Here is a 27660-nt window from a genome sequence, read left to right as displayed (position 1 = left end):
ATGATTGAGAGCTCCCTACTCCCAGAGTCCTAATCGTTCGTGCCAATCTAATCAGTAAGTGTACACTCATAAACAGGTTTGTCTAGAGCGCTGGAGCCGTGCCAGTCGGAGACACTGGCACAAGCGCAATTAGCAGGAAGTAGATGAAGCAGATGTTTAGAGGTTGACGCGTAGGACGGCTCACCTTGGTAACGCAGCAGCAAGGAGCTGGACTGCGGCTGTCGGCTGCGGAAGTGGATGGAGATTTGGTTGCTCCAGCTGCGCACCACCAGACCTTTCAGCAAGATGGACTCGTTGGCCAGCACAGACGGTTCCCGGCCGCCCAGGTCTTCAAATCTGACCACGTCGCCCTCTCCCAGGCTCACGTTCATCACCTTAATGTTATGAGAGACAAGAAGAAAGAGAGCAGAGACATGGTTAAAGAATATACGAAAATGCACTGAATTTCGTAGTAATGGGTGTTTCTTCAGCTTTGGGCCATGTAGTTTTCCAGATCTTCCAACACTAAACATACCATGCATCAGGACAATTCTGTCATTTTTATCCCCTGAAAGTCACAAATGTTCCCAACACAGTGTTATTTTCACCATATCTAAATGATTAAGGGCCAGTTTTACTAAACAGGGCACATTAGCGCGAGAGCACAATTCCAAAACAGCGCGGTGGGTGTGGAAATTTCCGCTAACAATGCGCAGATTAAAGAACTGTAGCTTCCTAGTAACCCTTTGGAGCTTGATTACCTTGTTCAGGTGTTTTTGAGAAGGGCTGAAACAAAACTCTGCAGGGCTGCAGCTCTCCAGGACCAACGTTCGCCACCCCTGGCATATTCAATAAGGTCAGGTGCAATGATTTTTCAACGCATGAAAATTCATAACCTGACAGTACAAGCTGTTAGTGAAACTGGCCCTAAATTGTATTCTGGGATGGACATTACAGTGATGGAAAAAAACATTTTTGGAAAATAATGGCGGACCCCGTTGTCTTGCTATGACTAATTCCACAGGTACTATTTCACATATCTAGTGCTGTTATTGATAACTAATCGCCATCCATCTTCATTGTCTGATAAAGTGCAGCATGAACATTCTACTAAATGTCTCCTTTGTGTTCTACAGAAGAAAGAATGTCATGTGGGTCCAAAATGACAGAATACATAAGAATGTTTAAAATTTTGTCCATTCCCCAATTTTATGTATTTAGTATTGTTATTGTTAACTATCTTATTTAAATGTTGCTTTCACTATTTAAAATATAAAATGAAATTAAATTAAATAAATAATAAAACCTTCAACAAAAAAATAGGGATCCTTGGAAAATAACTGAAATAAAATAAGTTTCAGTTGAAATATTATAATTACTAAAACTGAAGTAAAAAAGTTAAAGCTAAATATAAATATTTTAAAAAGTAATAAAAATAACATTTACTAAAAAATTCTAAAATTGCTAAAATTATAATTTAAAAAATCAGAAAATTTGAAAATGACTCAAAAAATTGCTAAAAAAATATTTCTAAAAATTCAAAATAAATAAATATTATAGTAGTATATAAACAATACTAAAATATCACTATCGTCTTAAAGGGATAGTTCACCCAAAAATGAAAATTCTGTTAATTACTCATGTGAAACACAAATTAGGATATTTTTGAAGAAATCCAAGAGCTTCCTGACCCTGCATAGACAGTGACGCAACTGACAAGTTCAAGGCCCAGAAAAGTAGTAAGGACATCATTCAAATAGAAAGTCCTCTCTTAGTTCATCGTCTGTATATTCTGGTTCAAACAAGTAAAGCTGGGCAAAAAAACTGTTAAAATGTTTTTTTAGAGTTTTATGTACAGCATGCATTTTCTTCTTGTAAACAAGGCACAGCATATCCGGGTTCTACGTCAGACATGGTTGTACCGTTACTGTTTTATGTAGGGTCAGGAAGCTCTCGTATTTCATCAAAAAATATCTCCAAAGATGAACAAAGGTCTTACGGGTTTGGAACAACATAAGGGTGAGTAGTTAATGACAGAAATACATTTTGGGTGAACTGTCCCTTTAAGTGCACCAAAAATAGTAATATTCTACTGCATGTTACAAAATTACAACTTGGTTGGAAAAATTACCTGCTGCCAAAGCATATTTATTTAGATTTTTCATCTCACGTCTCATTTCATCTCATTTTAGACACTGCTGTCTCACTGGTATACAAAAAGTTTTAATAAAATTAAAATAAAGATCTCCTGGGATGTAAAAGTGCCTCCTCCCCACTGTTTCAAACATGACTCATGCAATCAGAAGCACTTAAGTGATTTAATAGGGTCTTTAAATACTTGTGGTGTGGGAGTGTTTAAACATGGAAAAGTCTGGACAATACACAAAACCAGAAGGACAGACTGACGTGTTTTTGGGTATGCAAAGGTGGCAGCGGGGTGACACATTCTGCCACATTGACTGCACTCATAATGGTGTTGGCCTGTCTGTCTGCCAAGCTGCATGGTAATTGCACCACGGGCAATCTCCTGACTGCTGAAGCCAGCACGCGTATCCTCACCTGTCACTAATAGAAAGCCACAGCCGCCCATTACTTCTCGTTCTGCCCGTCTACCACTTTAGACAACGCATGCAACAGCTGCATGAGCCAATATCCAATACTGCAGAGTGGGTGGAAGTCGTGACATGGAGCGAAGTAAAATAGTGGGAGTCTGAGGAATAATTACAATCACGCTGAACAAAAAAGTCAGACCTATTCAACTAGCGAAACTATGCCATTGTGGCTGATCTGGGATCAGTTGGGATGTGCCCTTTGCGCTCCTCTCAGGTAATGAAAGTGTCTTTAATCAGATGCAGGCAAATGAGTCTGACCTAAGGAGGGACCTTGCCTAGACGCAGACGTGACGACAGGTTAATGAGGCCTCGCACGCATCGCCCTCAATCTAGACACCCGTAACTCCTCACGACAGGAAGACACCTCAAACTCTCAGCTTGAATTAATGCCGCTGTCTGTAGTTTACCATCAGGAAAGTTTTACAATTTGTCCAAGGCGAACGACGAGGATTGAATTTAAATAGGGATTGTGGAAACGCTCTTCGAGGCCCTTGAGTGCCGTGAAGGCAACAGGTGACAACCTGATGATGTGTACTACAGAATAAATTCACGCTTAATAAAGCCGGAGCTGCAATGTGCTGAAGCAGTCTATAAAACAAAAGTGCATTACAAAGTAATCACATTACACTAAAAGCCCTCGGATAATAAAATGTTTCCAGAATATTGCTCGCCATAATCCAATTTGCGTTGGCACCGGGCCCGACCGTCTACCCCACGCATGTAATCCCTCGCATAAACACGACTGTCAGTCAGATGCAGACGTTGGCGTGTAAATGCGCAGCCGCTGTGTCATTCAGGGTCACTGTTGATTAAAATGTTTGCCGCTTTTTACACAGAGCAAAACAGACAGGTTCAGAATAAAGGGAATTTACGTCAATTATCCCAAAGCTCCCGGGCTGCCCAGAGGCCCCATATGTTATGAGTGAACAGGGGAAACAGAGAGCCTGGTGTTTTGTGTCCCAAATACAAAAAAGAAGAGACAGTAAATTCAAATTTACATTTGTACAGACCAAAGCCAATATTAAGATATAAATAAAAAAGGCATGTAAGTATTTTCTCTTGCTATGAGACTGCAGCAGTTTAACAGACCAGTAGAAGACAAAAATAATGATAATAAAATAAAATAAAATAGAAAATCACAGCTGAAGTCAAAAGTTTACATACACCTTGCAGAATCTACAAAATGTTAATTATTTTACCAAAATAATATGGATCATACAAAGTGCATTTTATTTTTAATTTAGTACTGACCTGAATAAGATATTTCACATAAAAGACATTTACACATAGGCCACAAGACAAAATAATAGTTAAATTTATAAAAATGTTTAAAAGTTTACATACACTTGCTTCTTAATATTGTGTTGTTACCTGAATGATCCACAGGTGTTTTTTTTTTTGTTTTTTTTTTTTTAATGATAGTTGTTCATGAGTCTCTTGTTCGTCCTGAACAGTTAAACTGCCCACTCTTTTTCATAAAAATCCTTCAGGTCCCACATTTTCTTTGGTTTTTCAGCATTTTTGTGTATTTGAACCCTTTCCAACAATGACTTGATGATTTTGAGATCCCTCTTTTTCGCACTGAGGACATCTGAGGGACTCATATGCAACTATTACAGAAGGTTGGGGTGTAAACTTTTGAACAGAATGAGGATGTGTACATTTTCCTTATTTTGCTTAAATATCTCTCTTTTTTTCATTTAGTACTGCCCATCCGAAGCTATAGAAGATACTTACATGTTCCCCAGAAGACAAAATAAGTTAAATTTACCCTGATCTTCAAACTCATTTTTTCCTTCTGAAGCATCAGTGAACATTTGAACCTTTTGTAATAGTTGCATATGAGTCCCTCAGTTGTCCTCAGTATGAAAAGATGGATGTCAAAATCATAGTCATTGCTGGAAAGGTTCAAATACACAAAAATGCTGAAACTGTTTTCTATTTTAATATATTTTAAAATGTAATTTATTCCTGTGATGGCAAAGCTGAACTTTTAGCAGCCATTACTCCAGTCTTCAGAAACTATGATGAATTTTTTCAGGGACCTTTGATGAATACAATGTTTAAAAGAACAACATTTATTTAAAATAGAGATTTGGTGTTTTACATATGGCATATATATGGTTATTTGCACTGTAAATATAAGTGTAAATAGTGATAGAGGCTATTGACATTCTGTTAAAATAGCAGGATGTGGCAATTATCTGCACCTCAGCATTGTAGTACATTATAAAACAGTATGCAATAATAATGTGTTGAGTGCAAATTATAATTTTAATTCAAAATATTAAATGAAAAGCCCTCTCTCCATGTGCTCAATAATTTCAATTTCAATTATTATGCCTTTCCGACGTGATATGAGATTTGAAAAGGAAGAAAAAAATTGGCAAAAGGTGGATTTGAACTTGGGTCGATCATGTCAAAAATGCTATGGTGTGCGCTTTACCACCTACACCACTGGAGCTGTTATTTGACAATCATCTTCTGTAGTGTAGACCAGTCCAATCCATGCGTTGGAGTGTAAATAGCCTCTGCCAACAAGGCAGCTGTTTGCACTTAGTGTAAATAGACACTCTGGTTATATATTTTTTATATTTTACAAATGTTAGTATATATGAGGGTTGGTGGGTGAAACTACAGTGGAGAAATGCAGGTTTCAAAATTTGGGATTGTGATACCTATGTTTCTGTGATTTTCTAGCACCTCAGACAAGTTGTCAGGGACCAAAAGAATGCTGCAGCATTAAAACCAGTCACTCAGTGTAGTTCTACACACCATGCGGATTAATATAAACATAGTTGTCACTACCTGATTTTTTTGGGGGGAATAAAAAGCATCTAGAATGCATTGTCACTCGTGTAAACAACTGTACTCTGTGTGTAGAGCAGGATTTAGAATTCAGCAGAGGAGTGACAACTGTATTTAGCTGTGGTGTGTGTGTACATGGCCTAAGAGAGACGTACTGATACAGTCAGTGTATCAGCACTCTGAGGGCAGGCGGATGGTTAATTAATCTGGAAATGCATGCTGTGTCACATTAACAGAGAATTAGCAGAAAACCCCTCCAGCTATGTCTGAGTTTAAAAAAAAGGGCTCCTGCTCTCTTGCCTTCCTGTGCTGCGCTGAATCTGATTTCCTGTTTACAGCAATAAAGAATTCAGAATAATTGATGTGACACCTCATAAATAAACAATCTTAATTTGCAGGTGATATGAGCCACCTTTTCAGATCTGAGAGCAGCAAAGTAGCAAAAGCGACTAAGTCCTAGCTGTGGTGTAATTCGAAGTGTAGGGTTCGAATCCTGATTCTTTGCCACTGTCCTAGCAAATAAAGGCCTAAAGCCCATAAAACAGAAAGTAAGAGTTAACATAATGGGACAGAAAGAGTGAAGATGGGTGACGTCCATGTCCTCAGCTCTTTTAGTAGGTGTGCGTCCAGCAGCGCTTCTTTAATCATCTCTAATGCCTCAGAGCTAATGAGAGCATTGTCTTTTTCTGTTTTCCAACATGGCCTATCTTTCTGTCTGTGACACACATGACCCCTCTCTAGTACAGTGTAAATGGTTGATCTACAAATAAATACCAGACAGATACCAGGTCAAGGGCTATTCTTTTAAACAGGTGCCTTTTCCTGTCGGGTTAGACAAATAACTTTATAGTCCCTCCTGATGTCAACTTGTCTTTGAACAGACAATAACAAAGGGACACAACTTTCATCATGAATACTGTATTGTGATAGGATACATGCAATGAAATAGCAAAGAAAAAAATACATAAATTCATTTACATAATATAAATGTATATATTCTATTGCATTATATTTATACAACACTTCTTTTTGTCCTCGAATCTGATTGGCTGAGAGGAGTGCAATATTGTAGTGATATCGTAACGCCAACCGTTTCACCGTTTGCATCACTCCGCTTGTGATATTTCTCACAGCGAGTGTCATGACGGACAACCAAATACACTATACATCACGGAATGGTTCTAAAAGTTTTTAGGCTGGAATGTACTTGTTTTGACTTCAAATACGCAGTTTGTTAATAAAGATAACGTCTATTTAAGCCAGTGGCCGCTCAGCACTCATGAACCCGCCGAGAGCAGCCTTACCTCGGCCAGTTCTTCTGGAACTTGCTGTTGGCTCTGATGTCTCTATAGCGGTTAAATATGAGATATAATTCATTTTGGTTAACTCCAACAGGCAGTCTTTGGTCTCATTAATCTATTATTTTTTTCCAGAGCAAATAGTTTTGGCTGAGGGCAAAATCTCATCATGATATAATGCTGTATATCAGAACACTGCCTATGTACTTTTGACTGAATTTCCTAGCAACTTTTATGATGGCTGTTGGTGTTTATTAAATATTATTATTTACTAAATAAAAATTTCTACAAATAATAATAGAATTTACAAAAGTATTTAGTATTGGGAAACGGTGTGTGTGTTCATAATAGTGGTTTTAGTTACATTGTTCTGCCATTAGATGGCGACAAGAAACTGTTTTTATGAGTAAGTCCACAGTAAAGACTTTTATACTGAAATAGACTGAAAAAGGGTTGTAAACAAGTAAGTTATCTTTTACTTTCGACAACACCTTATAATCACAGCTGTGCCAATATACAGCCACATAGCACTGCAACTTGTGTGATATTGCTCATAGATTTATATATTATTAGATAATATATTGATGTTACAAAAGATTATGATTTTGAGTAAATCTAAACTTTTTATTCATTGAAGAACGTTGAAAAAACGTTCATAATTGTATTAAGCAGCACAACTGTTTTCAACATTGATAATAATCAGAAAAGCTGTTTGACCAAATCAACATATGTGACCCTGGACCATGTGACCTGTCTTAAGTCGCTGGGGTATATTTGTAGCAATAGCCAAAAATACATTGTATGGGTCAAAATTATTGATTTTTGTTTTATGCCAAAAATCATTAGGACATTAAGTAAAGATCATGTTCCATGAATATATTTGGGAAAATTCCTACTGTAAATATATCAAAACTTAATTTTTGATTAGTAATATGCATTACTAAGAACTTCTTTTGACAACTTTAAAAGTGATTTTCTCAATATTTAGATTTTTTTGCGCCCTCCAGATTTTCAAATAGTTGTATCTCGGCCAAATATTGGTCTATTATAGCAATAATACCATACACATGGAAAGCTTATTTATTCAGCTTTTAGATGATTTATAAATCTCAATTTGGACAAATTTACCCTTATGACTGGTTTTGTGGTCCAGGGTCACATATTAGAATGATTATTTGATCATTTGACACTGAAGACTGGAATAATGGCTGCTAAAATTTCACCTTTAGCATCACAGAAATATAAATAATATTCAAGTATTTGCAGCCTTGGTGAGCACAAGAGACTTTGAAAATATTTTTAAAAGTCTTGCCGACCCTACATTTTTTAATGGTAATATACATAGAGTATAATAAATATTTAATAATAGCAATAAAAAAGTGGATGCTATCAGAAATATGCTCAACTGTTATTAAAATGTAAAATTCTTAAAGTATATTATTAGTCATTTTGTAGACATAAAGGACCAGAAATAACCTCAAATACTGAAACTCCAAAATTCACTCAAGCTTTTCAGTGCAAAATAAAATCCAACAATGCTAAACTTACTGCAACCTCCCACATTCAGGTGTGCCACTACAAAAGATGCCACGCTACAGATGCCAAGCTCCAGCAAATGCCACAGTGAGGAGTTTCTCAACTGACAGTCTCTGTACAGTGTGTGGCATTCACTTCTATGCACATCACTGCTTATGTGGGTCACACACGCCTCAAGCTCTCCCCACATGAAGGACAGCAGATGACAATACTGATCTGATATAGAATGGTCACCAACTGCGCTCGCTCTCCCTCTCTCTCCCTCTCTCTCTCTCTCGTTGCCAAGCAAGTTAGTTCTACAATAAACCCAGAAAATACCAGCAGAGCTTGAAGTGATGTGATGTGGATTGTTTGGATTTGATTGATGTGTTTGTGTATTCGGCGAATTCTCATGGAGCTTTTCTTTTATGCAAATCCAAGTCACGTAAAAGTCGAACAGTCCCTCGTGTGACTGTATAAGAATAGAAAAAGCCCAAAAGCCCTGCTCTTTCTTTCTGTTTCTGCTGTTCTTCTCTTGCATTCCCATGGCTCCGTTTCTCTGGGATAACAGGAAGGATGGAAATCTCCTCTAATTAGCAGGTTCCGTTCCTCTGGAGCCGAGAGAGATGGGTTGGGAAGGGGCCGCACTTGTATTTGGGCTACTAATTAGAGCCTGTAATTAAGAGCAAACAGGAAATGATGTAGCACTCGTACACCGGTACAGATCTGGGCCATAGGTGCGGATGAGTTGAAATGGGCAGGAGAGACACAGGGTCACCTGAAGAGATCAGGGCGCTGGTGCTATATTTAGGAGTGCCTCGAGTGTAGAAGAGAAGAGATGAAGAGACCCATCTGTGCCATCTGGAGGGGCCATACCTAGGCAATCCATCTGACAGCCGTGCGAAAATTCGCAGATGGACTCTGGCTCTCACAGCCCTTATCTTGCTCACCTCTCCCCTGCACATTACCCAAGGAAGACGAACCTCGTCCGGCATGCGTACCATTGTGCCGCAAATGATCAGACACGTCCTTCACGTGTCATTTGCGTGACCTTCCTCACCGAAGCGGCGTATCGCCGCAGACCTGAAGCCGCTGACGAGATAAAGAGGAACCCTGAGATTAACGCTCACTGACAGGCTGAGACTTTTGTCACACCGTACAAAGACGACACTCATTATTTTCCATTCTATTTGAGCACCTGAATAATCCACTATGAATAGGCCCTGTGAATACTGATATTCTTCGCAAGATGTAAGGACAGACTGAGCACAGAACCCAAGAGTACAGAAACGCTCTCATTACCTGTAGGAAAGGAATGTCACAAATGACATCTCTTTAATGTCTCAATTGTTTCTCTTAGGCAGAAACATGATTTTATAGAGAGCAAATGAGACTTGCACAAATCTGCTGCTTCTTAGAGTAAAAGACCCCAGTAATCTCAAATGCATCTTTTCTACCATTTATACCATGTCAAAAAGTGTGAATGTGATATTACAAAGACAATGTTTGTTTATTTAATTCCAACATTTTCAGTATGTGTGTATTAGGAGGTGGGAAATATACTAGTAGACAAGATTAACCAATAGAAAAAGAGATGCATACTTTTTTAAAAGGGGCTATCGGATGCAAGCACTGTGATTTAAAAACAAGTGATTTTAAGCTTCGAGATGCAATCAGCAGCGAAAGAGAACTCATTTCACTATATGTGCATGCTGTCAGAGAGATGCGGATGTGAAGACAGTGCTCATAGAGTGCAAGAGTATTTAACGGACGCTTTAGAGGCCTTGAACGATTAAATACACACACTTGTATGTGTCAAAATGTATGTGTTTATCTCCAAACATTTCTAAGGACCCCCTAGCACTTTTGCGGCCCCCTGGGGGTCCCCAGACCCCAGTTTGAAAGCCCCTGTTATAGATTATAATGTTACAAAAGCTTTTTATTTCAGATAAATGCTGATCTTTGGATGTTATTGTTCATCAAAGAATCCTGATAAAAATGTACTGTATTTTAAATATTGATAATAATAGTATGTTTCTTGAACAGCAAATCAGCATTTTAGAATGATTTCTAAAGGATCATGTGACACTGAAGACTGAAGTAATGATGCTGAAAATTTAGCTTTGATCACGGGATTAAATTACATTTTTAAATATATTTAAATAGAAAGTGGTTATTTTAAATATTAAAAATATTTCAGAAGAGAAGAGGTGAGCAGAAGAGATTTCTTTAAAAACATTAAAAATCTCACTGTTCAAAAACTTTTGACTGGTAGTGTATGTAGCATTTCTTATTTATTTGTTCTACTGTATTTTTTTTTCTTTGTCCTATTGCTTGTAATTAGTTTCTTATTCTTATTTAATCACTTCTTGTCTGGAGTGAGCTTTTCTTTTTTTTTTTTTTTAATTTAGGCTAGTATTAGTTTTTTGTGATTGACACTGGTGACAAGAATTATGACATTACTATGGTATCAAAAATTTTGATAGGACATAAGCAGACGTAATTATTAGAGAAGTCCTGAATACCTCACCAGAGAGAAGTCTTGCATTTTTACCAGAAGATCGAGCTATTATAAAATTACAAATTGCAAGGTCATAAAAAAATGCATGAATGAATTGTTCACAGTGAGCTCAATAACAAGCATTTAGAAAACAGATAGAGTGAATTTTCACGTCATGCCGACTTTAAGTCTCCCAAGCTATAAAAGAGCAACCACTATGCAATAATATTTCTCTCTAGGTACTACCTCTGCAATAACCCTGCATCATATTCAAATGCAAATGTGCAATACAGCTTGGTAACACATTTGCTGTCACCTAATGCATTTCTTTGCTATGAAAAAGAAAACCATATAAGCCATAACAGACTTCTATTGTACTGACCATTCAGCCCTGTCACTACGGGTGCCTTTATGCTTGTAATATGTGCATCACACACTTATGTCACAGACTTTATCAGCATCCAATTACCCTGCTGTTCTCAACATGTGGGAGGAACAAAGAGTCGTCCGGGGGGGACCGCTGGCCTTCCTACCGACGGGGCATTCACACACTCTCCATGTCTGCGCTTATCTCGTTTTAACATTCACCTCAGCCAGTCTCTTTTTCATTATCACTACAATCCCCTCGCACGCCGCACCAGAAATTGGTTTTATGCGACGCGGCTGAATAACGGCAGGGAAATTGCAGAGGAAGGCAAATCTTGACAACATGAAAACAAGGGCAGGGTTATGGGAAAAAAAATGAGTATAAATAAAGGGTGTGTAAAGGGTGGGTGGTCTATTATGGAAGTTGAATAATGATTTTAGAAACAGAAAGATGAAGGCAGAGTTCATTTGGATACAGACTCGAGCTCAGTGTTGAGGATCTTTTCAATTAGAGATGGAGGAAATTTCCGATTCCGCTGCTCAAGTCATCTCCAGAGACATTACTCAGCAAGAAAAGTACTTCACGCAGCAATTTTTCTTTCATTTAAAAATATTTTTTCTCTAAAGTTTCCCTGAAGATTAATCATCCTCTTATCGTTTTGCTCCAGGTGCTTCATTTATTCAAAACAACCATAGTGTGATTTGGGTTAAGCTGATATAAACACAAGGACAGAACTTCATTGTCGGCATCTTTTTCCTTCTGTTCACGCCTGTGATGCCCATCATTTCGCCACCGAATAAGGGAACGAAACAAAAAGGTTTCAATATTACGGTATTTTGCAGAACAATTGTCACAAACCAAGCACATTCTGACAGTCACTTTCAAAAGGCACAAAGCACATCCACTGAAATGTGCTGCTTGCATTATTCCCAACATATCAATTAAAGATTCTTCTTGTTTCCACTAAGAAGCCATTAAAATCCATATTGAACATGCAACACACATCAGTCACTCCTCTTTTGTTTATGCAATCTACAAGACAAATAGTCAGAGCGTCTCACAAAGACAAGTCAAAGCTGACATTTCACTGAAATATTGATTCTCTTTCTCCATTAGGTTTGTCTGCCTGAGCGAAAAGGGAATATTTATAATAATGACACTAGCTTGAACACTGTCATTTGTCCTTCTTACCAAATGTGTTGAGAAAAGCTCCATAAGCTATCTGTCATTTCATTTGAGTGGCCGGTCACTAGTGTGTTGTTGGTTCTTCTATTCATGCCCCTTGTTTATTTTAGCATTTTTTCACCCTCTTTACAATTACACTTTAATAAGTTGGCAATTGTAACCCGTCTAATACTGGTAGCTTCATTCATTGGTGAAGATGTCAGAAAGTACACAGACTTGTCTAGGCCTAACAGTAGTAAATATCAGCTGTAGATAAAGCTCACACTGAGTGCTAGATGTTCGCTGGATGCTTCCTGATGATAATAGGAAGGACCAATAGACACATTGATGAAAAGTGTGGCGTGCAATGAAAAAATACCTGGAGGGACTGTTGTGATACTCTTCAGAAAAACTAAATCTAATCTCCAGACAAATTTTACATTGATCTTACTGAACAAGGTACCAATCTGGCATGACAGTCTGCACTAAACTTCACTAGAATGCAATCAATTCACTGTTGTACTTAATCCAAGAAAAGCAGTCGGCAAGCTGTGCGAATTCACCAACCATCACCCCAAAAAAGTAATTCATAAATCAATCAGCAATCACACCACAGACCAAAACCTTGCATTAAGCAAAACAATAATGCACATCTTATATTGTGTATATTTCACAATAACATTCTTTAAAAAAAAAAAAAAAGAAAAAGAAAAGAATACTTTTATTCAGTAAGGACGCATTTCCCCAAGTAAAAGGAGTTAAAGGAGAAGTTCACTTTCGGAACAAAAATTTACAGATAATTTACTCACCGCCTTGTCATCCAAGATGTTCATGTCTTTCTATCTTCTGTCATATAGAAATGACGTTTCTTGAGGAAAACATTTCACTTTTTTTTCTTCCATTTAGTGGGGTTTAATGATCCCCTATCTAGCGAAATGATCAGATATTTCCTAAAAAAATGTACAATTTATATACTTATTAACCTCAAATGCTCATCTTGTCTAGCTCTGTGATGCACATGTGAACTCTGTGTAATCCGGGTCAGTATGCTGTTTTACCTTTTTTTGTAATGGGTGTTTGACCCTCCTTGCACGTTCACTTTGTAAACACTGGGTCGTTACTTCTGCAACGATGTAGGGTGATTTTGAAGTTGGAGGAGAAAATGAGATGGGAGTTTCTCGACATACCCTAACTGTATTGACCCGGATTACACAGAGTTCGCATGCACAACGCAGAGCTAGATAAGAGGAGCATTTGAGGTTAAAAAGTATATAAATTGTACATTTTTTAGGAAATATTCAATCGTTTTGCTAGAAAAGACCCTTCTTTCTCAGCTGGGATCATTTAGAGCCCTTTGAATCTGCATTTAAACTGCATTTTGGAAGTTCAAACTCCACTATATGGTGATAATTCCTGCAATGTTTTCCTTAAGAAACATAATTTCTTTACGACTGAAAAAAGAAAGACACAAACATCTTTGATGACATGGGGGTGTGTAAATTATCTGTAAATTTTTGTTCTGGAAGTGAACTTCTTTAACATATTTATTGACATATCGCTCTAAACTTACTGATATAAAAATTGTAATTAAACTTTATTTGGAGTACTACTTGTGCACAATGTACGTAATATTAAGCCTAAAATATGTTTTAACGTCACTTTTGATAAGGATTGTATGATCTAATATTGGTATTTAAATGCAAAATATTTACCAAAGTGTACCTAAAGTATACTTGCAATAGTTCCACTTTAGTACAATAAAATATACTTAAGTACATTTGACCTGGACTTCAGCACTACTTCTGCACAATTAAAGTGTATTAAGTGCAAAATTAGTCATTCCAATTTAGCAATTTAGTTCTAAATATACCTGTTTAGTATACTAAAAGTACAATTGCAGAGTATTTTTTATTAAGCACATAATTAAATGTAATTTTTAGTATACTTAGCATGAATGTATTTTAAATACATTTTAGTATATTTATTGTTCACTAGGTTAAATCAATCGTCAAAAGTCAAAATAAACACCTTTACAATCTTACGAAACAATTATATTTGAAATAAGCGATCTTTCGAACTTTCTATTCAACAAAGAGAAAATGTTCTCTCAGTTTCCTCGAAAATATTAAGCAGCACAACTGTTTTCAACAGATAATAAATGTTTCTCGAGCACTAAATCAGCATATTAGAATGATTTCTAAAGAAACAAGTGACACAGAAGACTGGAGTAATGGCTGATGAAAATTCAGCTTTGCCATCACAGAAATAAATTGCATTTTAAAATATATTGAAAATACTGAAAGTTATTTTAAATGGTAATAATATTTCACAATATCAGTTTTTGTTGCATCTTTAATTGAATAATGAATAAATGCAGCCTTGGTGAGCACAAGAGACCTTCAAAAACATGAATAAAATTTTACTGACTCAAACTTTTAAGCACACAGCATAGTAATTTGAGTGAGAGGTTGGAGGAAAAAAGAATGTGACCTAGTGCAGAATCACTTCATTTTACACATTTTTAAAAGCTTTTATTTTTATTCCATATTCTCTATGGTTTCATTTTGTTTGTTTGTGTAATTCTCCATTTATTGCACCAAACTAAATTAACCTCATTTCTGTTTGTAACAAACCTTTAAACTAAATAAAACACATCATTCAGTCTCTAACTGTCACTTACAACACATTCAGTCTTCAGTATTGAGATTTGCACAAACACATAGAGCTCATCAGTCTTCATTGTATCCTTCTCCCATTGCTTTCCATTAATCAAGAGCCTAAGAGTTTCTTTTTGTAAAATGGATTGAATAATGAACCGATGTCCCATTTCTCTTTCTCGCTTTTGCGCTTCTCCCGTCTTGTCTAAATTTCCTCTCGCTGAGCAATTCACCCTCTGTGGCTGAGTGAACATGCCTAGATGTGCATTTTAAAGGGTGCAGAAAATTGAGGCTGAAATCTTCCAAAAGGTGACCTCTGGGAGTCCGGGGGCAGAGCGAGGCGAGAGAGGGGGAGAGCCCTCGCAACAGAATAAATCAAAGGGAGCTGAGAGGGCTGCAGAGAGCTGATAGCTGACCTGCCGAGGCCAAATCACCACAAAAAACCCCATATACACACACATTCGCACGGACACAAACACACTCACACCTGAAAAGCTTCTAAAGTACAGCGCTGCACTCTCCACATCTAAAAACCCTGCCTCAGCCGCCCTGGACAAACTTCAAATCCCTCACAACAATAACATGCTACAAAAGAGACCTGCAAGAGAGGCTGCAGGCCTGATGATGAGTAATGGACTCCTTCATATTACTCTTTCTGTATCTCTCTCACTCCGTCTTTTTACTTCTCACTCGCTCCATTTCTATCTCTAGACTGAAGTAGCTTTATTGACATGGTAACAAAGCTTCGCATTCCCAGTGCATTAGTAATATTAGATATACACACACTTTCACTTTCTCAATACAAATAGAACCAAAACAAATATTTCAAAAAACAAGCTCAAATAGTGTGTAAAACTGTTATTCTAAAATAACATCAGTGGATAAAATATCTGAAGGAGGTAGTGTTTTTTTTTTATCTAAAATGTGCAAAATCTGTACAAAAATCAGCCCAATGAGGCAATCTGATGGAAATGGATTGACTATACATAGACATCATTACATTTACAGAATAATGATTTTTTAATTTAAATGAATTAGAAATGAAGTATTAAAATGCAGAACAAACAGCACAGAAACAATTCCCAAAAAAAGCTAATGTTTTGCTCCTGATTGTAGAAGAATAAAACTTCTAAATAATAAATAATTTTTAAAACAATCAATTTTCAAGTGTATATGCAATTTCCAAAAAAAACAAAAAAAATGTAGAAAAACATTGTTACATAATGTATATATATATATATACACCAGTCACAAGGGTCCGTTTTTTAAAATTGTGTTTATTTTATTTTATTTAGATTTATTAATGCTGAATAAATAAGCTTTCCATTGATGTATGGTTTATTAAGATAGGACAATATTTGGTCGAGATACAACTATTTGAAAATCTGGAATATGAGGTTGCAAAAACTCAAAAGATATTAAGAAAATCGCCTTTGAAGTTGTGCAAATAAAGTTCTTACCAATGCATATTACTAATCCAAAATTTACAACATATCTTTATGGAACATGATCTTTACTTAAAGGAGAACTCCACTTCCAGAACAACAATTTACAAATAATTTACTCACCCCCTTGTCATCCAAGATTTTCATGTCCTTCTGTCTTCAGTCATAAAGAAATTATGTATTGTGGAAAGCATTTCAGGATTTTTCTCCATATAATGGACTTCATTGGTGCCCCAATTTTGAACTTCCAAAACGTAGTTTAAATGCAGCTTCAAAGGGCTCTAAATGATCCCATCCGAGGAAGAAGGGTCTTATCTAGCGAAACGATAGGTCATTGTTTTCGAAAAATAAAAATTTGTATACATTTTAAGCACAAAAGCTTGTGTAGCACAGGCTCTGGGATGCGCGTCCACAGGTCGTTTTTAAACGATTTATTTTGAACGAATCTTAATTGTGACTCGGGAAGAACGAGTCGTCTCGGGGAGTGATTTGTTCAGTGGTGCATGCGCGACATCCTGTTAGGTTCTGTACTGGAATTAGTTCACCTGTTTCGAGTCTTTGGGTTTTTCGAGTCGTTCGTTCATCTTATGGGGCTGTCACGTGATGCTGATTTTGCTAAAATGAACGATATGACTCAAAAAAAGATTGCATTTAAACGAGACTCAAAGGTCAGAGTCCAAATGATCCAAACTTCCCGTCACTAATGCGAATTACGTCTTCGAATCACCACAAGTTCATCGTCTGTGTACTCCGGCTCAAAAAGGTAGAGTATGTTGAAAAACTCCATGTTAATTTTTCCTACAACTTCAGAATCGTCCGACATCGTTGTACCTTTTTGTTTGTAAACAGCGTTTGACTTACTTGCACTTAATTTTTGGCGCGTTTGCTTTGTAAACACTGGGTCTGTAGTTCTGCCCACGTTCCGCGTGACCTTTTGACGTGATTCAACAGTACGTGAACGCGCATCCCAGAGCCTGTGCTACACAAGCTTTTGTGCTTAAAAAGTATACAAATTTTGAAAAAATGGCAGATTGTTTCGCTAGATAAGACCGTTCTTCCTTGGCTGGGATCGTTTAGAGCCCTTTGAAGCTACATTTAAACTACATTCAAAGTTCAAAATCGGGGGCACCAGTGAAGTCCATTATATGCAGAAAAATCCTGAAATGCTTTCCTCAAAAAACATAATTTCTTCACAACTGAAGACAGAGAGACATCTTGGATGACAAGGGGGTGAGTAAATTATTTATAAATTGTTGTTCATGCAATGTATTGTTGGCTATTGCTACAAATATACCCATGTCTTACTTATGTTTTGTGGTCCAGGGTCTATGCCTATTCAAACTGTACTTTTAATTAGTACATTATATTATTATTATTATTATATATTTTTTTTTAAATTATGTGATATACATATAAGTGTATGTGTCTGTCTGTCTGTGTGTTTTAATAATGATTTTTGTAAATATACATTTCTACCAGACATAGATACACATCGTCAAATATATTTTGAATGCTTGAATATTTATATACATTTACAATTAAATATTCCAGTCCATTACTATTTGTGTAAGCTTTCATAATGCATTTTTTTCTTTGCTCATGTCTGATCTCATATAGAGAACTGAGTAGGACCACCAGTGGTGGCCCTTCAAAGAAAGCGATGCATTACGCCCTCGCTCTCTCCCTCTTTTTCTCACAATATCCATCTCTCTCCCTCCCACTATACCCTATATATTCAGTTCAACATACAGCCTATCTCTCTCGCACAATTTCACACTATCCCGCATTTAGTCTGACAGTAGAGACTTGCAGGGGGAGGCAGTGCCATGGCCTGGTGGCACAAGGTGGAGCTGGTATGGAGCTGAGCCAGAACTCACAGCTGCTTCATGGGCTGCAGAGATTAGAGCCATTTAATGAAACCAGATCTGAGTCAGACACTGAGCTGATATGACAGACGCCCGATGTCCCCTGCCAACTCATCCCTATAAATCTATCATCAAAGAGCAGACAAGTGGGTCAGTGGCGAGTGTGACGACTGGAATGGGAAGCTGCAGTCAACCCTTCAGAGCTGGATGTGAGATTTATGTACTTTCGCACGACTTTGTAAATTAGCAATTCTCATTTAGGCAGCACAGCAGATATAGATCTGTTATGGAAACGTCACCTTTCGCCAAGGTCGTATCTAATAAGGTCTATAGGTATGCTTTCTAAATGATATATTCTATATACTTTCTAAAAAACTATGCTAATTCAAAAATACCTCAGTTGTTATTAATAGTTCTGAATACCAGCACTACCAGTCAAAAGTTTTTGAACAGTGGGATTTTTATTGTTTTTTAAAAGGCTGCATTTATTTCATTCAAAGTACAGCAAAAACAGTAAAATTATTCCCGTGATCAAAGCTACATTTTCAGCATCATTACTCCAGTCTTCAGTGTCACATGATCTTTCAGAAATCATTCTAATATGCTGATTTGAGGTTCAAAAGAGACATTTTATCATTATTATTATTATTATTATTAAAAAAAGTTGAGTACATTGTTTCAGGATTCTTTGATAAATAGAAAGATCCAAAGATCAGAATTGATCTGAAATAAATAAATATTTTGTAACATTATACAATTCACAACATTATACTATTCAAAAGCTTGGAGTCTAGAATTTAGTATAATTTAACTTCTTTTCTAAAGAAGTTTTTCTAGAAGTAATTGTAGAAATTAATACTTTTATTTAGCAAGGATGCTTTAAATTGATCAAAAGTGATGATAAAGACATTTATAACGTTACAAACAATGTCTATTTCAGATAAATGCTGTTCTTCTGAACTTTCTATTTGTCAAAGAAACTTGAAAAAAAATCTACTCAGCATAATAATAATCAACATATTAATAATTGTTGTTTTTTGAGCAGCAAATCAGAATATTATAATGATTTCTGAAGGATCATGTGACTGTAGTAACGATGCTAAAAATTCAGCTTTGAAATAATAAATTACATTTTAAAATATATTCAAAAAGAAAACAGCTATTTTAAATAGTAAAAATATTTCAAAATTTTACTGTTTTTGCTGTATTTTGGACTAAATAAATGCAGGCTTGGTAAGCAGAAGAGATTTCTTTAAAAAAACATTAAAAATATTACTGTTCAAAAACTTTTGACTGGTAGTGTCTGTTAAACACATAGTTTAACAAGAAAATCTTTAGTTTAAAAATGAAAATTTTATCATAATTTACTCACCCTGTACGAGTTTGTTTCTTCTATTAAATCAAAAGAAGATACTTCGATATATATTGATATTCAAAAAGCTGTAGGTAACCATTGACTTCCATAGTATAGAAAAAACCTGGCACCCTGGATCTTGCATCTTTGAAAATATTGAAGCAAATTTTCAAATAGCCGTTATCTTTATTAACAAACTGCATATTTGAAGTCTAAACAAGTACATTCTCGCCTAAAAACTCTTAAAACTACATTCTGTAGTATTATTTTTAAAATCATAGTGGATTCTGGCATCCGTCACGACACTCACTGTGAGGAATACCGCAAACGGAGTGAGTTATGTTATTACTAGAATATCGCACTTCTCTCAGCCAATCAGATTCAAGGACCAGAAAGAACTGTTGTATATGTATATACAATTTAAATTTAAACCATTTAAAAATGCTCATGACAGATGTGTTTTCTAGTCACTGTATGTGTGAACTGAACAAATTAATAGATTACAAATGAGCTTCATGTCACTGACCCAAAAAACATTTTGCTCTCCTTCTCGCCTCATTGCTTGCTTCACGTATGAAGGTTCATTAAACAATCCAGTGAGCCAAAAACTATTTAAAATTTCTATTATTCAACATATCCATCACATGAATCATGATCAGAAGTGCTAACAGCAGCTGCTTCATTTAAAACTCCAGAACACAACCGCAATAGCTTTCTCTAACAATTGTCGTATATGATTTTAGGGTAAAGCAAAGTGGTGTCGACAGCAGCGTTCTCTCTTTGAGCGAAAATGGCACTGAAGCGGTGTCAGAAAGGATTACGCGCGGGAAAACTCGCCCTTGGTGGCCAGCGACCTTCAGGAAGGGCGGGGGGAGAGACGCGGCCTGATGTTTAGGAGAACGACGTGCACGTAAAAGCCTTCGGGCTCAGACGGGAAAGGTGGAAGGCTAGAGCCATCGCCGTCATTCTGTGTTTTTCGCACCATCTCACAGGTGTATCTGAGGAGATAAGTGTCGAGCACGGTTCATGAGCATCTTTTAGAGCTTGTCTGTGCTTTCACATCCCCAGTGTGGTGTTATGACTGCATTATCATAATTTGATAATTGTGTTCTCTCAGCCCTTTGGAGGACTATTGCAAAGCCTAGCTAAAGCAATAGAAATGTAATCGAAGTACAACAGAAATGTGGTGACAGAGGACAGGCAGTTATTAAATGTGGTGAGTAAGAGAGATAGAGAGAGAAATAATGAAAAGCAAAATGACTCTTAAAGGGACCGAAAAGAAGATTCTGTCATCATTTACTCACCCTCATGACTTTCCTTCTTTCTTGGTACACAAAAGGACGATTTAGAATAATTTCCTAGGTCATTTTTGCTACACAATTACAGCGATGTAATGGTGACTGAAGCTTTTAGTCTTAAAAAAATAACAAAAAAGCACCTTAAAAATAGTTCATATAAGTCATGCACTATATTCCAAGTCTTCTAAAGTCAAATCACAGATTTGTGAGATAAACAGTCTAAAATAAGATGTTGTGTCCAGTGAATTGGTAACCAATGCAACTGGATTGAATCAGCAAGTGCTCAAAAATAACTCAATCAGTCTGATTTTGTGAATCAATTCATTTAAAGGCAACCCCAGGTATTAAGACTTGCATGGCTTGATATAACGTAAATGATGTCTCTTACTGAAATATGTAGTAGAAAACCCATGAAAGTTGTTATACATACAATGTAAAAAACAATTGTTGAGTCAACTTAAAATAATTTGTTACCTGGCTGCCTTAAAATTTTAAGTTCAGTCAACTCAAAAAATTTTTCAGCTTGAAATGTTAAATTATACTTAGCGACAACTTAGATATTTGAGTTGATTCAACTTAAAATTTTAAGGCAGCTGGGTTACTTAATTAGCTAAGTCTTTACTGTGCTGTAAATTGTATTATTTTACGCAATGCAACATAAGGACAGGATGTCAGTCAGCTACTTCAGCAGCGGTTGTTTCGCAGGATGGAAACGCCTTTTGCTTTGCATAAAATAAACATGTTATTCGTTATTGTACTGAGTTTAATCTTAAAATATGTTCCCTAATATCAGTACTTTTTGTTTGTGGGCAGTTTTTGGAGTCAGTCACGGTATCTTTCAGCTACGAGTGAAATGCAAGGCCACGGTCTGAAGTTTGCAGTTAACCCAGCGAACAGCAGCCCTTAACCAGCTCAGATTTCGGCGAAACACCGGCATGCGAATTAGCACTATTTCGGTAAAAAGTGATTACAGAGAATGGTTGAATACACTATTAAAATTCTCCTTTTAAACGTTACTTTTTTAATGTATAAAATGCTTGTTAAACGAGTTTAAATTTAAGTAATATTGTAAACTATGCTGTATTCACCCAAATAAATTCAATTTGTATTTTGCCCATGTGTCCTTGTTTAATAATAAATGTACATCTTTTTATTATTGCCATTGCCTCTAGTAATTCTAGTAATTAGTGTGTGTTTTCATAAGTTCCAGTCTATTTAAAACCAGCAATATAATAATTTTTTAAACAATAGTTGACTTTAATAAAATAACCCGGTATGTTTGGTGAAAACCCAGCACTGGGTTGCCAAATAACCCAAATTGGGTTGTTTTTAACCCAGCATTTTTGAAGAGGAGAAAAATGGGAAGATGCCTGTGGGCGAATAAAACTTCCTAAAGACCCATGTCTTTGTTCTCTCCACTTTAACCCTGATGTCTTTGAGGCTTTTAGTTGAGCTTACAAACGGCACAGACAAGAAACGCTAGATGCCATCCTGACAGGATGTAAACATGCTGATGCTTGTCATGACGCGTAGCAACTGAAGGAGTCTTTCAGCGTAAATTTCACTGGATATCTGAGGCCATTTAGACTCCTTGTGTGGAATAATCGATGGTACGACTTTTGATTTAAGCCTATGCTTATATCCATCGCCACCTGTAAGCTCTTTCAGTAGCTGTGGTCATCATATCAGAATTTTATTTTGCAAGTTGTGTTGCGGTAAAAAAAAAGCAACAGGTAGCACCAGTAGCTCACTAACTGCAAACATTTTATGTCATCAAAATAATGGCGCCCCCATAGTCCAAAATATGTACAAAACGATTTTTTAAATAACATAAATCTTTCATGGGTTTTCTACTACATGTTTCAGTAAGAAACACCTTTAAATTAACCTATTCAAAAGAACTATTCATATAATAAAACTAGACATTGCTAAACGCATCACAAACAAACCAAGAACATATTGAGCAAAGGTCAAATTGTTGATGAATAACATTTTTCAGTGCATTATCCCTTTAAGATGAGTACCTACATAGTCTCTCTGTTCTTGGCGTTGTATATAACTGAAGAAGCCCAGTCGGTTTGTTCTCACTTCAGAACAAACCATTGCCAGTTCTTGATGAAAAGTGTGTGGGAGAGCCACACATGAATCACACGTTTGGCTGTACTGACAGTGGAAGTGTACGAACATACTTGATTCTTCCTTATGGTCAATATGTAACCCAATATGCAAGCCTTGTTCCAATGAATCATCCAAGTCCGTACTTCACTTTTAATTTTTCATCAAAACACACCCCTCGTTATCCATCCTTTTTGCATTTATCGACAAGTGGGTACCAATTAAATTCTTTAGGGGTCTGAGTAGGCAGATAACACCCTTTCAATCCCATTTCAAGCCCAGTTTCAAGGCCCCCTATTCAATTTAATGCATTTCCAATTTTAACCTCACGTACGCAATCCACCAGGCCAGAAAGGTTTTAATAGGCGTTCGAGAGAATTTGCTGGAAGGCAGTGCTGCTCACTACTGCCTGACTTTCATTCCATGGCCCTTTTCATTCTCCGCATGGAGGCGTACACTGAATGAGGGCGACAATAAAATAAGCCGAACAAGATGGCTGCAGCTAAAATGTTGTTGTTTGCATGCACATTGTTATCTGAAGGCTCTGGTCAGGGGGTACAGAATGAAAACGGTATTTTAAGCAGGTGAAGGAGGAATTAAAAATACATGGTGAACTGATAAGGATCTTTTTGGATTGATACCAGAGTGTAGGACAAGAGTGACCCTTGTAATGAGAAATCATCATCAGTCCGTCTGTCACTGTCTGTTCCCGTCTATTAACAAAAACACATCAGTATACACGCTGGATACCATGGAAACAAGTGTGCAGGTCTAGAGCGAAAAAGAAAAAAAGAAAAAAAAAAAAAAAAACCTAAAATGCAAAAAGAGGTGGAGGACATAAATACAAAGACAAAGAAATCAGGGGCAGAAGAAGCTTTGCAAATAGGTATAATAGAAAATTATTTAATAAAAATATATATGTATGCATTTACTTAATACCATATACTTAATCTGTATTATATTTTTTATATTTTATAATATGTATTATATTTGATCCATGATTCTTTAGAAATCAATCTATTTTAACCAATGTTGAAAATGTGTTTGCTGCTTAATATTTTTGTAGAAAATGTGATATACTGCTATTGAAATATTAATTCTTAATTAACCAAGGATGCATTAAATTGACCAAAAGTGACAGAAATCTTTTGTAACATTATAAATGTTTTTACTATTTCAAATAAATGTTCCACAAGTAAGTTTTTTCACAAAAATAATAAGCAGCAAAAACTGTTTTCAGTATTGATAATAATAAGAAACATTATTATTAATCATTAAGAATCATGTGACACTGAAGACTAGAGTAATGGCTGCTATTCAGCTTTTCCTTCACAGGAATAAATTATATTTTAAAATATTTTTAAACAGAAAACAGTTATTTTAAATTGTAATAATATTTCACAATATTACTATTCTTACTGTATTTGATTTTCAAACAGAAAATAATTATTTTAAATTGTAATTATATTTTACAATATGATTATTTTACTGTATTTTATTTTCAAACAGAAAACAGCTATTTTAAATTGTAATAGTATTTCAAAATGTTGCAATTCTTACAGTATTTCATTTTCAAACTGAAAACAGTTATTTTAAATTGTTATAATATTTCACAATATTACTCTTTTTACTGTATTTTATTTTCAAACAGAAAAGTTATTTTAAATTGTAATAATATTTCACAATATCGCTATTCTTACTGTATTTTATTTTTAAACAGAACAGTTATTTTAAATTGTAATAATATTTCACAATATTACTATTCTTACTGTATCTTAATTTTCATATAGAAAAGTTATTTTAAATAGTAATATTCACAATATTACTATTCTTACTGTATTATTTTAAATTGTAATAAAAATTTTGAATATTGCTATTTTTACTGTATTGTATTTTTCAAACAGAAAGCAGTTAATTTAAATTGTAATAATATTTCACAATATTGCTATTCTTATTGTGTTTTATTTTCAAACAGAAAATAATTATTTTAAATTGTAATTATATTTTACAATATGATTATTTTACTGTATTTTATTTTCAAACAGAAAACAGCTATTTTAAATTGTAATAGTATTTCAAAATGTTGCAATTCTTACAGTATTTAATTTTCAAACTGAAAACAGTTATTTTAAATTGTTATAATATTTCACAATATTACTCTTTTTACTGTATTTTATTTTCAAACAGAAAAGTTATTTTAAATTGTAATAATATTTCACAATATCGCTATTCTTACTGTATTTTATTTTTAAACAGAACAGTAATTTTAAATTGTAATAATATTTCACAATATTACTATTCTTACTGTATCTTAATTTTCATATAGAAAAGTTATTTTAAATAGTAATATTCACAATATTACTATTCTTACTGTATTATTTTAAATTGTAATAAAAATTTTGAATATTGCTATTTTTACTGTATTGTATTTTTCAAACAGAAAGCAGTTAATTTAAATTGTAATAATATTTCACAATATTGCTATTCTTATTGTGTTTTATTTTCAAACAGTAAACAGTTATTTTGAATTGCAATAATATTTCACAATTCTTACTGTATTTTGATCAAATAAACGCAGCCTTGGTGAGCACAAGAGACTTCTTTCATAAACATTTAAAAAAATCTTAATTATTCAAATTTTTTGCTGCAAGTGTATATAGATAATACTCTTGAATATATAATGCAGTTATTATAAATATATCGTCAATCTTTAAATTTCAATTTAAGAATACCACAGTCAAACTGTCACATTTGATAAAGCAACACATTCAGGCTTACAAAACGCCAAATCCGCACTACATTAGTTGCTGACTTTCCCAACTAAAGTGCAGATAAGGCACCCTGTTTGCTGATCACACCTCAGTAAGACGCCGCAAGAGACAAAGGAGTGCAAAACCCTCCGCCCAGGCGCTCACTCCTCAGATATCTGTGACGAAAAAGACAGAACCAATCAGTCAGAGAGAAGCGGTAGGACAGAAAAGCGCGTCGTCAGGACAAACACAATTAGTCAAGAGGAGAAGTGCACGGCGGTGCACTAACACCGGTTTCAAATAAGCCACGGGGCGGTGCGCCTCGAAATAAATGACGCTTGTGGGACGTTGCGCCCATGTGATTAGGCACGGCTGACTTTCACACTCTGGATCTGTAATTAATTCCGATGGACGCTGATAAATTAACTGAGTTCCCTCACTCAGGTGCCCCTGCATTCTAATGCATGAAGCTTATTGTACAATAGACGCCCTGCATTAATCAAGGGCAATGGGAAATGACATTGGTATAAACACTCAAGGGTGTCTCATGCCCGGAATGTGATCCATGCAGTTACACGCACATTACCATCAGATTAAAATGACATGCCTTACAATCATTATTAAAGTTCATTTGAAGAAAAAGTTCAATTTTACTCAATGCAATAAGTTTAAATGGATTGTAATCAAGTGTGTGACTTTGTTATTTTGCTATGATTAAATGCTTCAGAGCACTGAAACAACAAGCGAGGATAAGTCAAATCTAGGAAACCTCTTTGGCTGCCTTGAAATCATAATCAGCAAGTCATTATTATGTAGCCACAAAGTGTTGCAAAAAGCAAAATGACAAATACAACACATTAGGTCTCAAACCAGTTGTTTAGTCTTAATATGTATGGTAATCTGGAAGATGACACCTGCTAGTAGATCAGTGGCTATGTTCAAAATGCATACTAGCTTAATATTCATTGAAAACTGTGCAGTACACACTGTATAGTACATTAAAATAATGCACATGAAAAAGTGAAACAGCAGGTCTTATTTTTTGTCAGCCAAATCAACTAATGCGTCAAGAAAGAGATTAAAAAAAAAAAAAAAGCATGTTGCACAGTGGGATATACATACAGTACGCTCTGTTGTATACTGAACATTTCATGAAATACAGTAGATCATCCAGGTCATTCCATTACATGCATTCTGAAAATATCCATGCACAGCATACACAGTATATTTAGCAGTATGGCAATATGCAATTTCAAATATAGGAACTGACTGCACCAGTGAGTCTAGTGTATAACCTATAAACACAAAAACACAAATATGCAACTAATCTTTCACCAAATACAGTACAGTCCCAGTCATCCTAACTGCTATGTTTGTGTTGTGCTATCAACCCTATGCTCTGAATATATTGTAACACAAATGATTGCAGCTGTTTCATTTTGCATGCAGCTTAACGCATTTGTTATGGTTTTTAATTGTCCTATTGCTAAAAATGTGCTTATTTTATACATTAACCACATTTACTTTATTTGATATTTAATTACCTTTGATTTATATACTTAAAAGTGTGGTAACACTTTATTTTAAGGACCAGTTCTCACTATTAACTAGTTGCTGTTCATTAGTACTTATAAAGCACATATTAATGCCTTATTCTGCACTACGGCTGGGTTTTGACACAAATTTAATCATTCGATTTGATTCTAATTCACAAGCTTGTGATTCGATTCAGTACAATTTATGTTTTAACATTGATTATTTTGGTTATATATCAGGTACAGTATATGCCAAAGGGAAAAATATATTTTTAACTAACGCTGTAAAATACACATGAAAGTCAGTTACTACATTACTATAATATTGAAGGTTAAAATTAGCTGATTTGTTTATAGCTTAAATTACACTCAATTAAGTTTTTATAATAATAAAGTTA

At 35.4% G+C, this 27660-nt stretch overlaps 1 protein-coding gene across 2 annotated transcripts in view; it reads right to left on the bottom strand.

Annotated features, from left to right (window-relative positions):
• sez6b (seizure related 6 homolog b) overlaps positions 1–27660 on the bottom strand; it is a 238284-nt gene that overhangs the window by 77502 nt on the left and 133122 nt on the right. For both annotated transcript variants that reach the window (XM_051129430.1, XM_051129431.1), the window contains exon 4: positions 185–374. In XM_051129430.1, the coding sequence (XP_050985387.1) occupies positions 185–374 (190 nt within the window). The remainder of the gene's footprint in view (positions 1–184; positions 375–27660) is intronic.

The sequence above is a fragment of the Labeo rohita genome, chromosome 15, assembly GCF_022985175.1.
Source record: "Labeo rohita strain BAU-BD-2019 chromosome 15, IGBB_LRoh.1.0, whole genome shotgun sequence".
Classification (NCBI taxonomy): Eukaryota; Metazoa; Chordata; class Actinopteri; order Cypriniformes; family Cyprinidae; genus Labeo; species Labeo rohita.
Note: the sequence above shows the minus strand (reverse complement) of the source record. Positions and strands in the feature narration are given on the sequence as shown.